At 43.2% G+C, this 22444-nt stretch overlaps 1 protein-coding gene across 2 annotated transcripts; it reads right to left on the reverse strand.

The window, feature by feature from the left end:
* Nucleotides 1-366: 366 nt before the first annotated feature.
* LOC105060314 (magnesium transporter MRS2-B) lies at nucleotides 367-18639 on the reverse strand. Of its 2 annotated transcripts, XM_073248092.1 has the most exons (6): nucleotides 17973-18639; nucleotides 2564-2692; nucleotides 2331-2475; nucleotides 2140-2216; nucleotides 2011-2058; nucleotides 367-964 (listed from the first exon to the last, which is right to left on the reverse strand). In XM_073248092.1, the coding sequence occupies exons 1-6, from the start codon at nucleotides 18471-18473 to the stop codon at nucleotides 662-664; spliced, it is 1203 nt and encodes a 400-aa protein (XP_073104193.1). In that variant the 5' UTR covers nucleotides 18474-18639; the 3' UTR covers nucleotides 367-661. The 2 variants fall into 2 exon arrangements, with proteins under 2 accessions (XP_073104193.1, XP_010942283.1); XM_010943981.4 differs by having other exon boundaries at nucleotides 2140-2475.
* Nucleotides 18640-22444: the final 3805 nt, after the last annotated feature.

The following is a 22444-nucleotide window of genomic DNA, read 5'->3' on the forward strand; positions in this document are numbered from 1 at the left end:
GAACCACCACTTTCCAATACACACACACCCACACCATAACAATTCCCTTAGAATTTTTGTTTTTTTAAAAAAAAAGGTGCCGCAGAAAGTAAGAAAACTCAGGACAGGGCTTGCGAAATTCACATATAAGTACTACTTGTAACAAGGTTGTACCGCGTTTGGTAATGCGCATTATATTAACTGGAAAAACGTTTTTTTTTGTTTTCTTTTTGGAAGGGCATTTTTTTGGTAGAATGCAAGGGTATTGAAATGCCCCTACCAAGCATGTGGGAACCAATGCTGCAATTATAGCAAGAAACTCCTCGCCCAGAATGCCTCTAAAGAACGTGGAACCTGATATAAGCCGCTGAGACGCTGGCACAACACTGAATCTTATTTTATTCAGCCAACATTGACTTAATACACTTTCGTGAACTTCACCCAATTTTCCTTTAAAGCCAGACAAACCAACTTTTGCAAATCTCTGCTGTCCACAAGATCCGTGGAGAAACAAATTGCAAAAGTCGGTTAAGATGAATAAAATAAGAACCGTCACTGGTACATTCCCTCCTACAGTACAGTAGTGATATTAATTATATCCCCTAGTCTTTTCCACAAACCTAAAGAATGGCGTGCGTGCGTGCGTGCGTGTGTATATAGGAGATAAAAATATGACGACCTCTTATGCAATTGCTGCTTCTGGAGGCCTAGCAGATAGCGCCGAGAGAAACCACTTTCTATATCTGAGACGTACGTGGAAAGGGAATAATCTTCTGTATCTCAAATAAGCTAGGAAGGAGCAGAATATAACTACACCGGACACTCCAGTAATTATTAGCACCCATTGGAATGCTCTCGATTTTTGAAATAATGTTACTGGAAAATTCATGCCAAAGATCCCTGTAACAACCCCAAAGATGGCAATGACAAATGCTGCAACCGTTAGCAGCAACTCAAATTGGATCAGCTGATTCCGAACATTGTCCTGAAAGCAGAGAAATTCAGGTCATTTGATGAACATACGCTACTTTACAGTTTAAGAAATAAGAAACAAATATCTTTTCTCCAAAAAAAAAAAAAAAAAAAGATAAACAAATATCAATTCTTTTATCGACAACACTAGCATTCAGTTTGTGCGATACGCATGATTATTTTAGAGGGAAGAACACGTGACAAAAGCTTATATACTGGTTTGAAATAAGGACTATTTCATAACGAGTTAAGACTTGAGACCCATCACATGATTGATGGAGCAAAACGCCTATGTAAAACGCCTCCTTTGCCCTTTCAATTTTCTTCTTCATGACTAATTTATAGAGTGATGAGCACATGAGGATGAACGAATATGATAAAAAGCCAGTGCGAGGTGGAGTGGTCGGTTGTGGACCTGTTGTGGGATAGGCATCGGGGGCATTGAGCCCGAAAGTCCCATACCGGATACAATCAAAGGACTCTACTGCTTAAGTACTACCACTCCCCCTCTCCCACGTGAGGCGCCTTTTGTGGGGCAAAACTGTGCAGGGCGGGGTGTTAACCGGGTCAAAGACTCGGGCTCCGTTCCAGAGCGGATAATACCTCACACTGGGTGGAGGAGATGGGGTCGGTACGACTGGGCAGTAGACCTCAACAATTGGCGCCGTCTGTGAGAACCCGTTCCCTACCTGCATCAGTAGACTTCCTTGCTGGGGGGCTCTGTTGTGGGATGGGCATCGAGAGCATTGAGCTCGAAAGTTCCATATCGGATACAATCAAGGGACTCTACTGCTTAAGTACTACCACTCCCCCTCTCCCACGTGAGGCGCCTTTTGCGGGGCAAAACCATGCGGGGCGGGGTGTTAACCGGGTCAAAGGCTCGGGCTCCGTTCTAGAGTGGACAATACCTCACGCTGGGTGGAGAAGATGGGGTCGGTACGACTGGGCAGTAGACCTCAACAGGACCCATGACCATTGTGGAGCCGGAGTCCAACTTACAAATATAATCACAAGCAAGGCACAGCACTAACCATAAAACTCAGGAGAAGGGAAAGATACCAGTTGGATGTTAATAAAATCTTCCGTGTCATCAATGTACTCCGTTAGCTGAAAAGATAGTGCAGACAACCAATCTTTAGATATTTAAATTATGCTAGACAAAGCTATAAAAATAAATTCATTGATTACCGAAGTCAGTTTGTTAAGAGTGCCATCGATGAGCACAAAGTAAGCTTCCAACAGCATCTCCAACTCCACTACGTTTTCTGTGTTGTCAGAACGTTTCATATTATCTTGTCTGCTTCTAGCAAGAATCAAGGTCTCCTCAACAAGCTTTTGAGGTTCAGGTGGTGAACAAACAGGTGAAACTGGAACAGAACCTGATACTCCAGCACCAATAGAATCAAATCCTTGGATAGACTGGTCACCGTGGAATGATGCTTCCTTTCGTCTTTTCTTCTCAGTAAGATACATTTCAGCCATATCACCATCATCATCCATCAACTGCTCTATCGCATCCCGAGCCTATCCAAGCAAAAGTTCAATGGTATTAAAAACAGCAGGGAGAGATATATATGAAATTGCTAAGCGGCAGCTGATGTTACGGGTCTACCTTTTGAACTCTCCAAGTCAATGCAACAAGCCTTCTTTTCAATCGACGAACATGTTCCAAATTAAATTCACTGATCTTTGATGTTAGCTCATCTAATACAGGGTATGCTTCACTTTCTAGTGCAGCAACCTAATGAATTTCACAGTCATCTTCAGTTTCTATACAGGGACAAAATGCAGACACGCACATATGATATTAATATCAGAAAGCCACGAACCATAAATAATCGTTATGCACTTCAGCAGATGAATATCAGACATCACATCCACAATTAGTCAAATACGAAAACAAAAGATTCAGGTTAGAATAAGTAACATAGAGGTGAAGATTCAACATCAGGTCTCATGAACTGGTTCGAACTAAGTTCAAGCATACATTTGCAATATCAAGGATGCATTCACCAGGGAAAATGGAAATAAAACTGCTTTCAGAATTAAATCACTTGTCAACAGCACCTTTGCATATGGTGACAAAAGGTATCTAACATTGACTCATTCAATATTTTCTTGAAAATTAAAAAGACTGATTCATGCTTTCTCAAAAATTTAAAGCATCAATTGCTTTTCTTGTAAAAAGATACATATAGTATCTCAAATATTTTCTGTTTGTCAGCAATAGTCAGTGGGCTCCTGACACCTGTGGTGATAATAATTGAGATATCAATTTTCTGCAGTTCAGCACAGAGCCATTTAATCATACACATTGGGTAATTGGTCGAACAAGTGGGTAAGACATGAGTATAAAATCCCGGAACTTCAGTGGTATATAGTATAATTCAGAATTATAGAACCAATAAATAAACGATCTCTCTTGCAGGTTATTGTTAAGAGTAAGCAAGCAAGGAGACATCTATTTATGGATGCATAAAGGAATCCATCCATGGATGAGTTATTCTATTGATAACATAAATGTTTTGAGATGCACCTTCTCAGCAACAATTTTTGAATACGACTACACAATCCACATGCATTCATCTTGTCAAATGATATCAATACAAAGTTATTTATAAGTGATGTAATAGTGCCCAATCATCTCTTGCCACTCGCATAATTACTAAGTGTTTGAGAGAGAGGCACACATTTGTTTCTGAATTTTGAGGGCCAAGCAGGGTGGATGGGAAGACTTTAGAAGAATTTTCTGTATGCATTTCATATTATAGATTTTTCACACTCTGACAATTAGTACAATATCCTGTATATTTCAAATTCAGCATGGAGTCTTTATTAAGTGCTAGTGTGCTACAAACACACATAACCTTAATTTTATGATTACCCTTGTGAAAGAATGAGCACCATGTGCTCATAAATCTCAACATTCGTTGAGGCTTAGAGGGGCATAGTATAATGCAATAATTTCAAAAGATAAATGATGTGGTGGTCATTTACCTATGGTGGACGGCTTCCATGATCTATTTTGATATCTTTTAAGAGAAACATCTTTATCCAAGGTTTTGCTGAGAAATACAGGGAAGAAATTTAGTGTCCTTGTTTAGAGCATAATCTTAACCGAAAAAGTAGTTTGCCTTGCATATTTTGTTCTGGAGCATTTCCTTGCCTTCTTACAAGATAAGGATAACTTGGGAATGGAGGTGAAAAGTTGAAAGAACTTCTCAGTAAAGCTTCTTTTATTCTATCAATGGATTTCAGCAAAGCACGACATGATGTGTTGTATCAAAAAATGCAGCTCTAGCACAGAGCCAACAGTGTAATAGTACTTAGCTTGCTGATATGCCAATACATGCAAGTATTGGCACCAAACGACACAGCATAGCATGATCTAGATCTTCCAATGCTAAGTCAGCATGCCACTAATACACCAAGGAATGCATTTTAAACTACCCAATTTGGTTATGAAGCCCCACAAACATGAAGTTTTATGTTTTCTTTGGTTTGCCATTTGTGATCCTTATACACTGTAATGTCCGATTGTTGAAAGGACAAATTTGCACAAAACTTTGTGGTTAGGAGAGTTGGCCATACTTTTACCCTTAACTTTTGGTAACTGCCAATTTTCAGATGAGGCTTCGCTATCTTCAAACTCTTTTTGACTGTGCTATCTTCAAAGTCTTCTAAGGTCAAAATAAGTGATGCAAGCTAATGTTGGGTGATGGACAACAAGAAGAGGTACCCCATTTTGAAGGAGATTCAACCAACAGTTTAGCCAAAAGACTTGAGGAAAGCAAGGGAAAAATAGGAAGTTTACATTTCAGGAGGATCTTGATAGAAGCATAGCGTGAGTGAATACAAAAGAATATAACTGTTGCAAGCAGAAAGAAGTTCGCAAGGTATGGTCCAGAGATCTCAAATCATCTTATCTTTGACCCCATGTTTGATTTTCTAAATCTCTTCAGTCATCTTTGTGTGTGGCAAACTTTCACTACATTTTCAAAATATGAAAAACAAAATTTCTTTGTGAAAGTGAAAGCAAGAGGCTATATGAGAGTAAGTCCAGCAACCAAAAAGAGGCAAAAATAAACTCCCTACTGTCAAGGAAATTGTCTATATATTATCTTTGCCTGACAAAAACAAAATTCTCTCTCTTTCATAGCTGGTCAGCCATATCAATTGCATTTGCATTTGAAATTATGTCACAGTTCGGTCTCACTTGATTTTGTTTTCATATTCATGATGCATCCACTTCCAATGAAACATTATCCAGTTTGACTCAGACATATGCTCTTTCCACTTGTTGGTGCACCTAACCGATCTCTGGCCATGTGGCAATACCAGAAAGGATTCGCATTATACTAATTTCCAAGTGAAGCATCATTCCAAATCAGGTCGGGTGAATACCGACCTCATATCGATGTCCAATTGATCCATCCACATCTACATCTAGTTGAGATCGGAAGGACATTGGATTTTGACCGACCTCCCGTGAGCAACAGTAAAATCCCTGAGCTAACTATTCTCTACATGGGTTAACCCACGATCTCCCTATAGTTGGCCAATCTATTATAACCAACAGCTAACAAACTAGGATGGTTATCTAAAACCACCTAACAAACAAGATCCTCTGAATCAGGTAGTTATCAACGGTCTAACAAACTCTTTCAATGGCCTAACAAACTCCTCTATATAAAGAGGAGAAAGGTCTCCAGAGGTAAGTTTGGAACTTGATTCTGAAGATAGAAACTCTACCGAAACTTCAGTTCTCTAGTTCCTCCATTGAAAGGGAGTTGAGTTCTATTCTTCTCACTCCACTCCTCCTACTCCCTACTTTTCTTTTTTCCACTATCTATTCTTGAGCTCCGGCTGATTTAACCATCGAAGGTCTTGAACTGGAGGATCTTCTTCTTTGATTCGTGGACTTCTTTGTAGGTTCATTGGCAGATTACACCACTTTGGTTCACCACTAGACTCCAGCTCGGTATTGGACCGACCTTGTCAATTTCATTCGAAGCATCACAGCAACACCACTCATGACCCCATCATGCATCTTAAGGATACTCTTGCTCAAGTCAATAGGGTATCTTGATTGTTCCAGAATATCAAGTCATGTAACAACCCAAGACCTCATCCAAACAGACCTCATCCAAACAGACTAGTAAGAAGGTGTTATTTGGATTCTTTGGCCCTATATAAGTACTCAAGATCTTTCCACCGAATGATCGATGTGCAACTAAATACATATCCGTACGGATCCTCACGTACTCCCTCTATTTTAAGTCTTGATGTCCTTACCAGGTTAAGGATCTAAATCTATGCATCCATTCATAAACACCATGATCAGCCCATAGTTAGCCCCAGTGAACTCATGCTGCAATATGCCTTAGTCCATATAGGTTATAGGCTGGGTCGACTCTGATACTATTTATAACAATCCAAGTCCTTATCCAAAAAGGCTAGTCAGAAGATATTATTTGGATTTCTTAGCCCTGTATAAGTATCCAAGATCTTTCCAATGAATAACTGATGTAGGACTAAATACATGCCCACACGGATCCTCATAAGTCAATATACTAGATTGCGAGGTGGCATGCATTTATTTACCGATTAGTGATGATGGTCTTGTTTACACTGCAATCCAATACCTTGGATTGGACTATTGATAATTTGGTTTCAACATTCATAGACATAGCATGTCCTTTGATGGTCAATGTGGTACACTTCTAAATCATGAAGCATACTCACCATCAACCAAGTTACCCTTCAATTCAAAATTCTGCGAACAATGCCACTAAAGCTCCTTCCAGAAATAAGTATTCTTCGGGCATCTCCAACAACAACACGAAAGCCAATCCAACAACTTCTGTAGCAGCAATGATTCAGTATTTTACTAAAGTAGAATCACAAGTCCTTTTTAAAGGGCCCATTCTTTTTAAGGGGGGTGGGTGAAAAACTTATCTGAAAATCTATATTTTCTTGGGTAAGTATTTTTCATACAATATTTAGATAGAAAAATAATTTATCCATATTCTTTTATACATTGAAAAGTGGTTCTGGAATATGCTGCCCATGTTCTTTTGTATTACTACTTACCCGGATAAGTTGCTAAAATTTATCCATATTTTTCATAATCCTTTATACATGTGTGTACATATACATATAATAATATATAAATATATTATATATAATATCATATATAATATTATATATGATATATATTATGATATTATATTACTATACTTTATTGATATATTATTATATAATATAATAATAATATAATACAGTATTAGGATTAGGGGTATTTTAGAAACAAAATAAAAAGATTATTTTAGTAGGCTAATGGAAAAATAACTTATCGACCTTTTAGGTGGATAAGATTTCTCCCATTTTATATGTAAATACTATCCATAGAAAAATAACTTGGAAGATGCTATGGTACTCTTTTATAATTTTCTATAAAAAAGTAGGAAACATCTTAACCATCTGATGAATGAGGCTATTTAGGGGGATTTCATTCTAAGCAGGATAGTAATTAGTTAAATTTGGATTACCATTTTTTTTTTCTTAAAAAGAAGGAAAATTTTATTATTTTGGATGTGCTTATTTTTTATTTTTTTTATAAAAATTTATTACTTTCTTTCATTTTAGCGTTGATTCCCTACCATGTTCTGGAGGCGTAGGCAGTAGGTGGCAATAGTGATAGTGCTAGAGAGAGAAGGCGAGGAGGAAGAGGCGAGGATACTCGAGACTGGAGAGAAGAGGAGGGAGTGAAGGTGGCAAAGGAGGAGACGCCGAGGACTCACTTGTACATTAGGAGGCTGAGAACCATAAGGTCCTCGAATCATGAGTTCATTGCACCTCAATGGTGGATCTTGGTGATGGAATGAAAGAGGAGGGTGGGCTCGATGGTGGCAGGCTGAGAGTGACATCCTCCCCCTCTCCAAGGAGTGGACTTGTGGCAGATCTCAATAAAGCTTCCTCCTTGCTCGCCTCCTCCTCCACTACCTCCACTCCCTCTTCCCCTCCCTCTCCACCACCGTCACTGCTTCCTCCTCACATGCTCACCTCCTCCTCACCTTTCCTCTCCGACAACAATGCAGCTGCCACCGCTGTTGCCACTGCCCACCACCTATGCCTTAGGAGATCTACTCCTCGTTTGGCCCTCCTCTTTGTATAGCACTCCTTTGCCTCCACCTCCTCATGTGTCCCTCCTAGGGCATTGGTATTCGGGACTGAGGGAGAAGGGTGTTCGAAAAAATACTATAAATTCAAGATAATTATTGAATTTGTCATCCTGTTCAATACTAAAACAACCTCAAAGTTTGATATATTTGCCACATTAGCCATGCAGATAACTGGCTACAAGTGGTTGCTAGTGGACAAATCCAAAGTGTCCATATTGAATCAGATGGCCTAGGATAGGAAATGGTAAATAAACTCAATCACCCTTTGAAGTACTACCGAAAAGTCCAAATAACTTACTCATCTAAAGAAGCATAAGAACATGGGCAAGTTGGCCAATGTCTTAGTTAACAAACTTTTCCATGATATTTATCCTCCAAAGAACATTCCTTTTATATGATCAATCAAGATCCATTTAACAGGCTTTTGCCAGCATCAACTCCATTAGTATGTTATATGCCTGCAAAAAGAACACTTAAGGTACCGATACCATATATCCAATAACAAAGCAATCCAATACCATATTAATGAGTACTGATTTAGTCTCAAATACTAAATCCATTTTTCATACAAGAGGGAGGCCAATCAAAAGTCGTCCGCACCACATCAATATTTTTTTTGAGGTAAGCAAGAAGGCACGCGAGTACTTTACCGTACTAATCCAAATTTAAAACTTTTTTACCAAACTAATACACGTTTGAACTTATTTACTAAAGGCATTTTTAGGCCTAGTCAGCTTCCCCCTCGCAGCCTACGTGGAACCCAAAAAAATAAAAGCACCGTTTTGAATGGCGCTTTTGAAAGCGCCATTCAAAATGGTGCTTTTGAAAGCACCAAAGCGCCATTCAAAATGATGCTTTCAGAAGCCATTAAACCCCTATGTCCACTCCACTGCTGCCCACTCCACCACTGCTTTGCCGCTTGCCTTCCAACCGGATGCCCTTCCCCATTCGACGCCCATCGATGCCCCCCACCCCCCTCTGGTTAGCTTCTTCCTTCTTCCTCCCAACCGATGCCCACCCACCTCCCCCCTCTCCCCCATCCGACGCCCTCTCGCTGTGCCCCCCTCCCTTCCCCCCTCTCCGCCCCTTGTTCCCCTATTCCCATCCAACCCCCCCACCCCCCAACCCTCTTTCCATCCAAGGCCCTCCCTCCCGGCCACCACTCTGCCCGCGTGCTATGATGTCTTAACTACAAATTTGTCAGAGATTTTTAATAGTGTCTTATGAGAAGCTAAAAATGTGCCAATTACAACTTATGTTCAAATGATATTTTATCCTTTTGTGAAATACTTTAATACGAGACCTACTCAAGCCTTAAGATATATGCAGAAGAATCCAAATAGTTTTTTTACTCCTCATATTACAATTAAGATTGCTGAAGATCAAGTTAAAGTTAACCAGCACAAAGTAACAACATTCAACCTCCAAAGAGGCATATATGAAGTGTTTACGAGGAGAGCAAGCACAAGATCAAAAGGTGGAGAAAATTCTCATACTGTGACTTTAACTAAAAAAAAATATTCTTGTGGAAAGTAGAGCATCTATAGATATCCTTATTCACATGTTTTAGCTATGTACCAAGAAATTACTGTATATTTAGTGGATTCGTGAATGATGCATACACAATTGCGGCATACATGAATGCTTGGAGTGGTGAGTTTTATCTATTACCATATGAAGACTATTGGAGGTGCACACATATGTTCACATGTATTCCTGATCATCATCGTTTGAGATCTAAGCAGAAAGACAGGTCAAAGTCAACAAGACTTCAAAATGAGATGGATAATAGGCAAATAACAAGCAAGAATCACTATAGCATTTGTAAGGAACAAGATCATGATCGTCGTCGCTGTCCTAGATTACTTCAACACACATCAACTTCAAGCAGTGGAAGAAATTTAAGGTAACAGAGTGCATTGCACTATGTATTTTCATAGTTGTGTATTGTTTTATGTATTTTCGAAAGTTGAACTATTGTGTAGTCTATGTCCAGAGTTGTACATTGTTCTATGTATTTTCAGAGTTCAACTGTTGTGTAATATATGTCCAGAGATGAATCCTTGTTCTATGTATGTGCAGAGTTATGTATTGTTCTGTATATTTCGTGCCTTTGATTGTGGAGCTGATGTTTTTCTTTTGCCTTATTCTTTGAGAATTTTCTAATATCTTTGTATGCCATATTCTTTTGAATATGTTTTACAGGTTGTTTCAGCCATCATGTCTCATTGCATTTTGCATCTAGGGCCTCGGGATCATAGCATTCTGACTTTGCAGGCAGATCATAGATCAGAGTGCATATATGAAGGGAGGTGATTAACTTTGCACTCAAGCAGCTCCGATTAATTTGATATTAATGGTGTTACCTTTTCCATTGTTTGGTGTTGTTTCAGGAGATGCAACAGATCAGATGTTGACGGTCAGACCGGTCTTTCTGGACATGCACCCCACCTTTTTTGGATAAAATCTTACAGCTTTTGCAGCAGTTGGATTCTTACGACGTCTATCGTATTGGACGGATACAGATGGATGTAGGTTTGATCACTACGTTGATTCAGAGGTGGCGCGTAGAGAGTCATACATTTCATTTACCTTTTAGGGAGACCACCATCACGTTACATGATGTCAGCATCCTGACTGGTTTACATGTCGACAGTTTGCCAGTTACTGGTCATGATCCTGCATTTACGATACCGCAGTGGCAGTCACTTTGCGAGCGATTATTGAGGGTTGCACCTCCGACTGAGGCTTTTGAGGGGAGTAGACTTAGGCTGAGATGGCTGTTCGATTATTATGCGGATTTTTAGTTGCTAGATGATGCTTCCGATGAGATGGTTCAACAGTACATTTGGAGCCAGATTTGGCGTATGCTTGAAGGATCATTTTTACCTGATACATCATCGGCTCTAGTGAAGCTGATGTATTTACCTCTACTGGAGGATCTTCATCAGTTGGCCTGCATGAGTTGAGGGAGTGTAGTCCTCACATTTTTACATCGAAGTTTTTGTAGAGCCACCAGACCTACACAATCAGACATCGGTTCTTAGTTTTACTATAGGTATACATTTTCTTCAACTTTATATATATATTTATTTATATAATTTAGTTACATGATTTATCTATGGATATTTTTAGATATGGGCTTGGGAGAGATTTTCTATTTTCCATCCAAAAAGACAGCAGTTTTTAGAGATGAGACCGGCAGGGATGGACCAAGATATGCGATTCATCTTAGATGCACTGTGAGGATTTAGGTGAAAGAAGTTCATATTATAAACATTATATTTTTACTTTTACAATTAGTTACAGTCAAATTATAATAGCAACATCTGCAAATGGAATGTTTCTTTTTGTGTGAAGGATGTGTCCGTCCATATCATACGTGCTTATAAAGATCAATTAGACTGCTTAGATGATATTAAGAGACGGGTAACTTATTTCACATTTATGACTATTATTTCAAAAAAAATTTAAGTACTATTCAACTTATATTTATTAATGGAGATATATTTATTTTTTTATCAGTTCTTCAGAGAGCCCTACACACCGGATGTTATAGCGTGTTTGCCAGATATGTGCCTGATGGGCAGGATATTTGGATGGCATGGATCCTCTCATTTGCTTTGATGTTGTAGAGTGGCATTTTTCAGACCTTGTACTCAGACAGTTTGGTCTACGTCAGTCGATACCACAGATGTGCGACACAGGACTTGCTCTTTATGGTATGACGCATGAGGCAGGTCCAACATGGTTCGGAATACTACACATGCCACCTATATTGAGAGATGGCACGATCGCTGACATTATATTGTTTCTGGTGAGCCTATTCTTAGGGGTATCTCATACGATCGGGAGTACATGAAGTGGTACCGATCCATTACCCATTTTTATTAGTGGGGAGGTCAAATTATTTAAAACTCGGATATCAGGGATAGGGAGAGACAATGCAGATGGTGGTAAGTCCATCTCTAATGCAAAATATTTTATGTAGTTCTGTTATTCTTTATTTTATGTTCTATAATATATTGCTAATTTTATTTTTATTATATAGACTGATCGTTTGTCGGATCTTATGTTGGACACTCGTTGTGCTCTGTCTACGACTGATGAAGACGAGTGGACTCAGATATTGTGGGAGGTGGATAGATCATGTTCAGAGATATTGATGGCAATTGGCTATGAGCATATCATCATGCCTTGATATAGAGCAGGAGATGCACCAGATATGAGATATACACCATCATCATATGTTCCACATATGCCATCACCATATATTCCGCAGATATCATCGCCGCATGCTGTACATATGCCACCACCTGATCCATAGATGCCAAGGCCTTCATCTTCCTACGTGCCCCAGATGACAGCATCAGATCTCAGTTGGCATCATGAGTCTTCATTTGAATGGTCTGAGCAGTTAGGGACTATTCCAGTCCTCTGTCAGTATGATTCTTTTGTTACAGGCCCATCTTTGGATCCATATGAGGGGGTTGAAGGGGTCATTCAGCTTGCAGATGCTCCGGCAGCACCTATTAAGGGGGTTAAGGGGTTATCACAGATGACACAGAAGCAAGAGCGACCATTGAGAACCTTCCTGAGAAGGTCCAGGCAACCACGGGCACCACGACGTCCTTATGGGACTTAGTATTTTTTGGATTTGTAGCACTATGAGATTTCTTTTTGTAGACTTGACATTTTTATTCTATCTTATATTATTAATTGTTGTTTCTATCGGAGATTACTTTAGATATTTTGCTTGTTTAATTTCAAGTGTTAGGATGCTATGGTTTGTGGACATGGATACAGATCTTCACATGTGTCTCGAAAGATTGAAAGAAGAAATGCCACGCTAAAAGGACTATATAAATCAAAATATAAAAAATAATAATATGTCGAATAATTCAATTACATCTCTTGAAATAGTAAAAAACAAACTTAGACAAGTTAGCTCCACTTCTTTAATGTATGGGAGAAACATATCACGTTAAGGTGTCAGTTGAAGGGACATGCTCCAACAAAAAAAATATGTTATCTAGCTAGACAACCCAAGAGGAGGGGGATGAATTGGATTTAAAAATTTTAAACAGATATGTGCACTAGCTGTGAGTTAATTCAAGTGTTGTGTTATGAATTTAAGCTAAAGCAAGCTGTCAGGACTTCAGAAGTCGACTCGGACTAACTTCGAGTAGACTCGACTAATCTTCCAAGACTATCATTCACTCTTTTAAGACTATTTACCCATAAAAATGGTCCAAGTTCAGGTTTGGAGTCCCAACCGACATAATGATCATCTAAGATGCCACCACCACCGCAGCCATCCAAGGCACCACCGACATCACCGTCATTATTACCATCATTGTCACTACCGGAGCAACCAATTGAGATAGTACTTACAATTCAGATACTAGTCTTACAAGCAAACAAAAATGCCGGTATTGCTCCAACAATCTCAGATGCAATCTGAATAGCAATCCAACTGGTATTGTTCCGACCCACCAATAGCACAACCGCTGTCTGAACACCAAGATGCAGATGTTCAATCTAGCTGTCAAACCGTAAGGGACAGCGCTAAAAGCACCATTCGGAATGATATTTTTAAATCAATTTTTTTTTTAGATTCCATGTAGGCTGCAGTGGGGAGGTTGACTAGGCCTAAAAACACCATTTGAAATGGCATTTTCTCAGCAAAAAACATCATTCCAAATAACATTTTTAGCTTTTGCATTAGTTTAATAAATAAGTTCAAACATGCATTAGTTTGATAAAAAAATTTTAAATTTGGATTAGGACAATAAAATACTCTAAGGTACTCCCCCCCTGTCAGCAATTTTATATAATAAATATAGGTACAGCCTAATGAGTATGCATATTTTTATACAAAATTTTGTCCCATTGTGGTGGAGATAGGATGTTAAAGGAGTTGCATGTGGGTGCCCCATCATCGAGAGGATTTTTGCCCTTGGGAACAATAAAGCATAAAGATGTGTTACTTGTAATAATTCAGTTCCCAATGACCTCAGATAGAGTTGAGGTTTGAAGTAAACATTCATTCTCCAACCTACGTATCTATAGGGAAGGGGCGAGTATTTTATATACACAGACAAGAGAATATTTTGCTTTAGTGAAGGCTGAAATAAGGGAAACTTTGAGAGGCATCGACGTTAAAGCTGTCTGTGTAGAAGCCTGAGAGGAATGAACGTAGATCTTCCATGTTTGAGTTTTTTGTCCAATCTTTTGTTAGAAAAATAACAATCCGAACAGTCTCGCTAAGGGATCTAGCCTTAGAGTGAAATAGTCTTGTTGTGGGTCGGGCATCGGGAGGCTGAGCTCTCGAAAGTCCCATACCGGTTACAGTCAAGAGCGACTACTGCTTAAAAGCACGAATTCCCCCTTGCCCACGTGAGGCGCCTTTTGCAGGGCAAAACCGTGAGGGGTGGGGTTATCACACCAGGTCGATGGCCTGGCCCCCGCTCCAGAGCGGACAATACCTCACGTGTTTGGTGGAGGGTGGGAAGGCTCCATTGCTCTTGGCACGTAACCTCTTCGGGTGGGAAGGCTCCGTTGCTCTTGGCATGTAACCTCTTCATTGGCACCGTTTGTGGAAACCCGTCCCTGTACTCGCCGCAGTCCCTCTTGACTGGGGGGGGCTGTGTTGTGGGTCGGGCATCGGGAGGCTGAGCCCTCGAAAGTCCCATATCGGTTACAGTCAAGAGCGACTACTGCTTAAAAGCACGGGCTCCCCCTTGCCCACGTGAGGCGCCTTTTGCGGGGCAAAACCGTGAGGGGTGGGGTTATAACACCGGATTGATGACCTGGGCCTCGCTCTAGAGCGAACAATACCTCACGTGTTTGGTGGAAGGTGGGAAGGCTTCGTTGCTCTTGGCACGTAACCTCTGCAAGTCTATTGTTTCTTTCTCTCCAAAGAGTCCATAGTGTGACCAAGGCGAAAATTTCCAATACTCTAATTTTATCGATTTACGGTGCTTCTGTATCCATTCATCCCAGAGGTCTTCAATGTTAAGTGGAAGGTCGGCGATGTGGCATCTGGGTAGTGTCCTCTTCCATACCTTTGCTGAGTAGTTGCACTGGAGCATAATATGATCTATTGACCCATTATCATTGTAGCAAAGGGAGCATCTGCTAGGTCCGTGAAATCCTTTTTTTTCTTAGGATTTCGACAGTAAGAATCTTGTGGTTATAGCACTACCAATTGAACAACTTGCATTTTTCCGAAATCGGAAGCTTCCAAATGATTTTTCCAAAATGGGAAACCACTCCTCCATGAATGACAAATTTGTAACAGGCCGATACAGAGTATAAATATGTAGGGAACCTTTTCCAGAGTCTTCTATCTTCTTGATTTGATAATCTGAAGTTTCTCAGCATTCTTGTTAACTCCCGAAAATTGGATTGGGCAGTTAAATTTGTGAGGGTTAAGAAATTTTGAGACCAACTATCCTTGTTTGAGAAGGATGCAACTGTGCAATCCTTATTTATAGCCAGCCAATATAAGGTAGGAAAAATTGTTTTGAGATTAGGATCAGTAATCCAGCAGTCGATCCAAAACATGGTGTGCTGTCCGTTGCCAACCTTAACAGATGTAAATGGGATAATGAGGTTACCCACATCTATAACTGACCTCCAAAAGGTAGAGGCTTTCCACCTGAGGTATGAAGATGTAGTAAAAGTTATCCCTTTTGGGTAGTAGTAGTGTTGTATCAGAGATTTCCAAGGTCCTTAGTTAGCTGAATAGAGTTTATCCACCATTTCATGAGCATTGCTTGGTTGAAGATTTTAAGATCTATAATGCCAAATCCACCTAGAACTTTGGGGTGATAAATCTTAGACCATTTTGCCAATATCTTGAAGGTAGAATGGTTCCCGTTCCATTCCAGAGGAAGTTCTGATAGATGGAATCTATTTGTTTGATGATACCTGCTGGCAGTCTGGTAATCGACATCCAATAGATGGGGATTGTCCTAAGAACTGAGTTTATGAGAGTGAGTCGGCCGGCCATGGAAAGAACCTTTTTTTTCCACCTTGAGAGCTTCCGGTTAATCTTCTCCACTAGGATATTCCATTGATTCCTAGATAACGATTTGAAATGAAGCGGAATACCTAGGTATTGAATTGGGAATTCAGATTTCTTACAACCCAAGATTACGGCGCAGCCCAGAGATTCCTTTGAGTTTAGTCCCAATCCAACCAGTTGTGACTTGAGAAAATTTATTTTCAGACCAGATATCAGTTCAAAGGAATATAATATAAACTTTATGATATTGAATTGGGATTTTGTAGTCCGACAAAAGAGTAATGTATCGTTCGCATGCTGTATAGCATGCATGTAATTAAAATGAATAGAAGTAAGGAGAGAGGGTTACCTTGTTTATGACCTCTCTTGCTCAGAAATCATTTTCTTGGGTTGCTGTTGAGAAGGACAGCAGAAGTAGAAGTTATCAGAATCTTTGAGATCCAAGAAATAAACCTTGCGCCAAATCCTCATTTTTGAAGTAGTTTAAATAAGGTTGCCCACATCAATATTGCATCAACCACCCAAACTCTGAACTCATTTTGACCTCTTCAGCCAAAATTGAGGCATGTTTGGTTTGTGATTGGAATTGAAATGAATTGGAATAGAAATCATAATAACTATATCCTTAGACATATTTGGTTTGTGACCGAAATTAGAGTCGGCATCGGAATGAAATTTGAATCTTAGGGGAGAGTAGGGATTAGATTTTGAGAGATTGGAGCATTTTCATCCCCCCAGAATCGGAATGGGAATGGCTCCCTCCAACCAAATAGCTAGAATATGAGTCACTCATATCTATTCCCATTCTAGAGTCCAACTACCACCAACCAAACATGCCCTCGGGTGCATTTGATACACGATCGGAATCAAAATTGGAATTAAAATGGGAAGAGATTAGAATGGAAATCGGAATGACCATATCTCTTGATGCATTTGGTTCATGACCAAAATCGGAATGGGATTTAAATACCAGATAAGAGTTGGAATTGGATTTGAGGGTATTAGGACATTTTCATTCTTCCTTGATAATCAAAATGGGAATAGGGTTTTCTCCAATCAAATGGTTGGCACGAGAGACACTCATTTCTATTCCTATTTCAGAACTAACTCTCCTTAACCAAACATACCCTTAGGGCTCGTTTGGTTTGTGAAAAGTGGAGGAAGGAAGTGGCAATTCTTGAAAAGTGGAGAGGAGTCCTTTTGTTTGGTTGGAGTTTTAAAAGGAGAGAGAATGTAAAAAGCTCTTATAATGAAAGTGAAAATGCATGGGAGAGATGAGTTTTGAGACTTCCTACGGGATGGAAATTGATGATTTTTTTTCTTTCCAAAAATATTCTTTTAAGATTGTAAATCAAGAATAATGATAATGATGATGATTTTGCAAATATATAATTGTGAAGCATACAAATTTTTGAAAATATCATTTAAATGTTATTCTTATGAATATTACAATATTTATAATATATTAATATTAATTAATATTTATATGAATATGTAATATTTATATTAATATAATATGGATATATATTAGTATTTTAGTAATATAATAAATTATTATGATCTAATGTTATAATATATTATTATTTATATAAAGTTTGGGAGCAAAAAGGTCTAATCTTATATCTATTATAATAGATATTTTATATAATATTTTTAAAAAAATAATTGTTCAGCCAAACATAAATTATTTTAAAATAAATTATTTTCTCATGATTAATCAAATATATCAAAACTATATCCCTACGACCATGAACCAAACGAGCCTTCGGAGTGTAAAGCGAAAAACAAGGGAATCAAGATGGCACCTGTGAATCTAGGAAGGTGCAGGTGGCCTCGATTGCAGTCTCGAGCGCCCGGAACTCAAAGGGGAGGTCATCCGGTGAAGTGGACCCACCGGTGAGGACGTCCCCGGATTGGGCGGTGAGACGGTGCTGGAGCTTCTCAACGTACTGCATGACATGGACGTCGGGGGAGTCGGTGATGAACACCTCGTCGGCAGTGATGATGCAGCGGATCTGCTCGAGATTGATGACAATGGCCCTCTCCCGGCCAAGGATGGTGGAAGGATGGACGAGAAGTGGGTCCAGGAGGCGGAGGTCGCGGGCTGGGAGGTCGCACCGCTGCATCATCGTGAACTTGTCCACTTCGATCACCTGCGAGCTCCCAGTCGCGGCGTCGACGCGGATCCACGATCGGAGGTCTTGCCCCCGCTTCTTGAGCTCCAGCAAGTCCATGCCCTGGAAGATGGGGAGGTGACTGGCGCTGGCAGCGGAGGGTTCCCGTGGTTTTGAGGCCGTCTCACTCATTTATTATTGTCCTTGTTTAGAGCACAATCTTAAGCGAAAAGCTGGTCTGCCTTACATATATATTTTGTTCTGGAGCATTCCCTTGCCTTTTTCCAAGAAAAGGATAACTTGAGAATGGATATGAGAAGTTGAAAGAACTTCTTAGTAAAGCATCTTTTCTTTCTTGCCTTCTGGAGCATTTCCTTGCCTTACAGGGAAGAAATCTATTATCCTTGTTTCGAGCACAATCTTAAGCGAAAGAGAGTCTGCCTTATATATTTTGTTCTGGAGCATTTCCTTGCCTTTACAAGGTAAGGATACCTTAAGAATCGAGATGAAAAGTTGAAAGTACTTCTAGCTTTTTTTTCTTTCTTGCCGCATCCAAGTGAATTTGCACTCAAATCCAATCAAGCTTGTTGCGGCCAATCGCCTCGTCGTCTGATCGCCGGGAAGCGTGCACCTGCAAAATAAAGTCCGCACTGACCGGAGACGGCTCCGGCGGGGACCCTCGACGGTCAAGTCAGAGAGGTGACTGGGCAACAGTGAAATGAAGAGAGAGCTCAATCGAGAAAGAGAGAGGGAGGAGCGAGCCTACGTTTTTTGGGAGAGACGGAGCGGATCGATCCCTTGCACTGTTGCCTTCCCCGGTTTATATAGTGGAGCACGGTATGGCGCCGTCATTAATGGCGCGGACAAGTGAGGAACTGTCAACTCACTGTGGACTGTCAGGGTCGCCGTGAAAATGTCATATCGCCGTGCGGCTGTCAAATCACCAGGGTTGACAATGCCCTCAACGGGACAATGCCCCTAGGTAGCCGTGCCGCATGTCGCTGTCAGAGCTGACAAGGTCTGGCGGCTGTACGGCGATCGGAGGAGTCGGCCGACCCTAGGTCGGTGGCCAGCAGAGTGGCGTCGGGTTCCTCTGTCGGTCGGCGAGTTTCACGTGAGTCGGCCATCGGACCTCAGGGTTCAGTCGGTCGGGATGGATACGCCCGACATATCTCCGGTCGGCGATGGACCGTTGAATGGCCGGCAGTGGCGTCAGTCGGTCGCCCCGACCGTCAATCGGTCGGTTGGGGCAGAAGTCAGTCGGGCCGCCAGTCGGTCGGTCCTTCCGGCCGTCAGTCGGTCGGTCGGGCCGCCAGTCGGTCGGTCGGGCCGCCAGTCGGTCGGGCCGCCAGTCGGTCGGTCGGTGGGTATCCCCCAACAGTTGCCCCCCTCCACTCCTAAGTCGGGTGGTGAGCTGGCCGATGCTTTCATTCGGGCAGCAATCCCGGACGACTGGGAGTGGATTTGTCGTACGCATAGATCCGACCGTACCGTCGGCTGATACGACGTCAGACGCCTTATAAATGCCAAGCGATCCGGACGTCTAGTCGGTGTCAGAAGTCACGTCGGCGTCAGGTGTCAGACGTCACGTCTTGTCGTCGTCAGACGTTACGTCGGTGTCAGAAGATCGGGCGCTGAACGATACGGCGTCAGACGGCCGGATATTCGGCGCCGATCGCGGAAGTGTGGGCCGCTGTCAGGCGTCCCATCGGGAACGCGAATCGGCGCGGCGCATAAATGCGGAACCGCGCCCCGCGCGCCGCGTGTCGAGGTGGTTGGCCGGCGCCCCCTCCGGCATTTAATGTGGGCGGTGCGGCCGTCCCGGGACGGGGCGCGCCGAATACTCCGCCAACCGGCGAGCGCCACGCGTCGTGCATCTGAGGGCCTTCGATCGGCGCGGAAGCATCTCGGCCGTCGGTCGGCCCTATATATATAGGACCTCCCGGACCCATGACCCACATTTGCCATTTCGCTGGGGAAACTTTGTCCGGGCGATTTCTCAGTCGTCGCGGGCAGAGCTCTCTTGCTTCCGGAGGGATCCATCTGGTTCGTGGTCCCATCTTCTTCTTCTTCCTCTTCTTCTTCCTCTTCTTCTCTTTCTTCTTCATTCGGTTCCGGTACAATGACCAGGAATCCGACTCAGGGAGCTCGGTCGGGGAACCCGACCGACGACTCCCGATCGGCTCCGGAAGATGAGGCCTCCTCGCTTTCGGGACCGAATGTCGATCGGCTTCGGGAGCAATATCGCATCCCGGAGCAGTTTCGACTCTCCGCTCTAGGGGCCGGCGGTCGGGTCAACAGCCCTCCGCCTGGCGATCTGGCGCTATATGTTGAAGACCTTCGCGTGGGTCTTCGGCTTCCAATTTCGGAGTTTGTTCGAAATTTATTGGATTATTACGGACTTTGTCCGGCGCAACTGGCGCCGAACTCTGTCCGTTTAATCATTTCCTTCGCGCTGTTGTGTCAGCTCTTGCCGACCAACCCTCGCGTTTCACTCTTCCGGGCATTCTTTGTGCTCCGACCCCACCCTAAAGCCCGAGGGTGGTGGCTCTTCAACCCCCGGAAGGGTCTTGCCTTCATCACTGGTCTTCCATCGTCCATTCATGGGTGGAAGAACTAGTTTTTCTTTGTTTCCTCCTCTTCTCCTTGGGGCTTCCCTTCCCGCTGGGGTGTGCCCCGAACCGAAGCCAACGACAACAGTCGGGTGGAGGCGGACGACCGGGAGGACTTCCACCGACTGAAAGACATGTCGGTCCCGAAGCAGAGGGAGCTTGTTACCGAACAAGCTCTCTATGATGCCGGCTTGAGTCTGGTCCCCCGAATAGGTATCGCCCGATCCTCCGGTCTTTCTTTTTGTTCGGCTCTTGGTCCAGTCTTTAACATTTTTGTCGGTATTGCAAGGACACCACCAAGGATGCGGCCGACAGACGTCGAGATTCGGCGGTTCGCCACAAGGAAGAGGCCAGCATCGGGGGCCGGCCCTTCGCGCCCTCTGAAGAAACCAGCTCCAGCTCCGCCGACCGTCGAGGCGTCGGCGACCGACCAGTCGGAGCCCGTAATAGCCCTCGCGGCTCCGACGGTTCACGCGGAGGAGAGACCGGCCGAGGAGGCGGCCGAGGGAACATCGGCGGCTTCGCCGGTGCGGGTGGAGCCGGATGACGTTCGGGAAACCGAACATCGTCCGGCGGCGTCCGTTGGCGCAACGGGGGGCGCCGGGTCGAACTCCAGCGTCCCCTCGCTGCCGGTCCCGTCGGCCGGGGCAGCTGATCGGGGGAAAGCCCCGATGGAGCCCACAGACGAGACAAGGTCGGGGAGCCGATCCGCGCCTCCCAGCGCGTACTACCCCGAAGGAGCGTCGGCGTTGGCCGACCACGACCTTGCGAGGAGGTTGTGTCAGGGGATCCTCCTCCCAGCTGACATAGAGTCGCTGCGGTCTCGGCAGGTGACCGAGATGCTGTCGCGGTTCTACCCGACCATGGTGGAGGTAAGCTTCGCATCATCTTTTCTTTCCCTTAGAAAATTTTCCTTGTTATGTGATCCTGACGAAGCTTTTTCCATCGGCAGCTGATCTTCACGATGTCCGAACTGGAGGCTGGGTACCGAAGGTTCGGCAACGTTCGGGCATCTTACAAGGAGAGGTCGGCGGCGGCCGAAGCGGAGAGGGCGATGTTGGCCGACCAACTTCAGCAATCGGCCGACCGGGAGGCCAAGTTAGTTGACGAGGTCTCCCGGCTTGGGTCCGAACTTCGGTCGGCCAAGAAGGAGGCCAGACATAAGGGTCGGGCCGTGCGTCGTCTTCGGCGCGAACGAGACGGTGCCACCGCCGAACTCCAAGGGGAACGCGAGCAACTTCGGGTCAGCCTGGAGAAGCTCGCCGAAGCCGAAGAGGAGCTATCCATCGCCCAGATCGACGCCGAAATGGCGAGGGTCGAAGCAGAGTCGGCGAGGGAGTCGCTCGCCCGTGCAGAGGACGAGGTAAGGTCGGCGAAAGAGTCGGCCGATCGGGCGGTGGAAGACTTCCGGGCTTCCGACCAATACCGGGAGGAGATGCTCGAGTCGGGCTTCGCCTCATACCGGGTCGGGTTCGAGGACGGTCGGGACGCCGTCCATGCCTTGTACCCGGAGTTGGATGTCAGCCGCATCGTCCCGCCGCTAGCCGAGGA

The sequence above is a fragment of the Elaeis guineensis genome, chromosome 1 (genome assembly GCF_000442705.2).
Source record: "Elaeis guineensis isolate ETL-2024a chromosome 1, EG11, whole genome shotgun sequence".
Classification (NCBI taxonomy): domain Eukaryota; kingdom Viridiplantae; phylum Streptophyta; class Magnoliopsida; order Arecales; family Arecaceae; genus Elaeis; species Elaeis guineensis.

What these genes read in the sequence shown, in the direction of transcription:
- LOC105060314 (XM_010943981.4), bottom strand. Translation starts at nt 18,473, where the DNA reads ATGAGTGAGACGGCCTCAAAACCACGGGAACCCTCCGCTGCCAGCGCC. An exon ending in TGACTTGGAGAGTTCAAAAG is followed by an intron (nt 2,476 to 2,563) that starts GTAGACCCGTAA and finishes TTGCTTGGATAG; the next exon opens with GCTCGGGATGCGATAGAGCA. An exon ending in ATTTTATTAACATCCAACTG is followed by an intron (nt 965 to 2,010) that starts GTATCTTTCCCT and finishes CTCTGCTTTCAG; the next exon opens with GACAATGTTCGGAATCAGCT.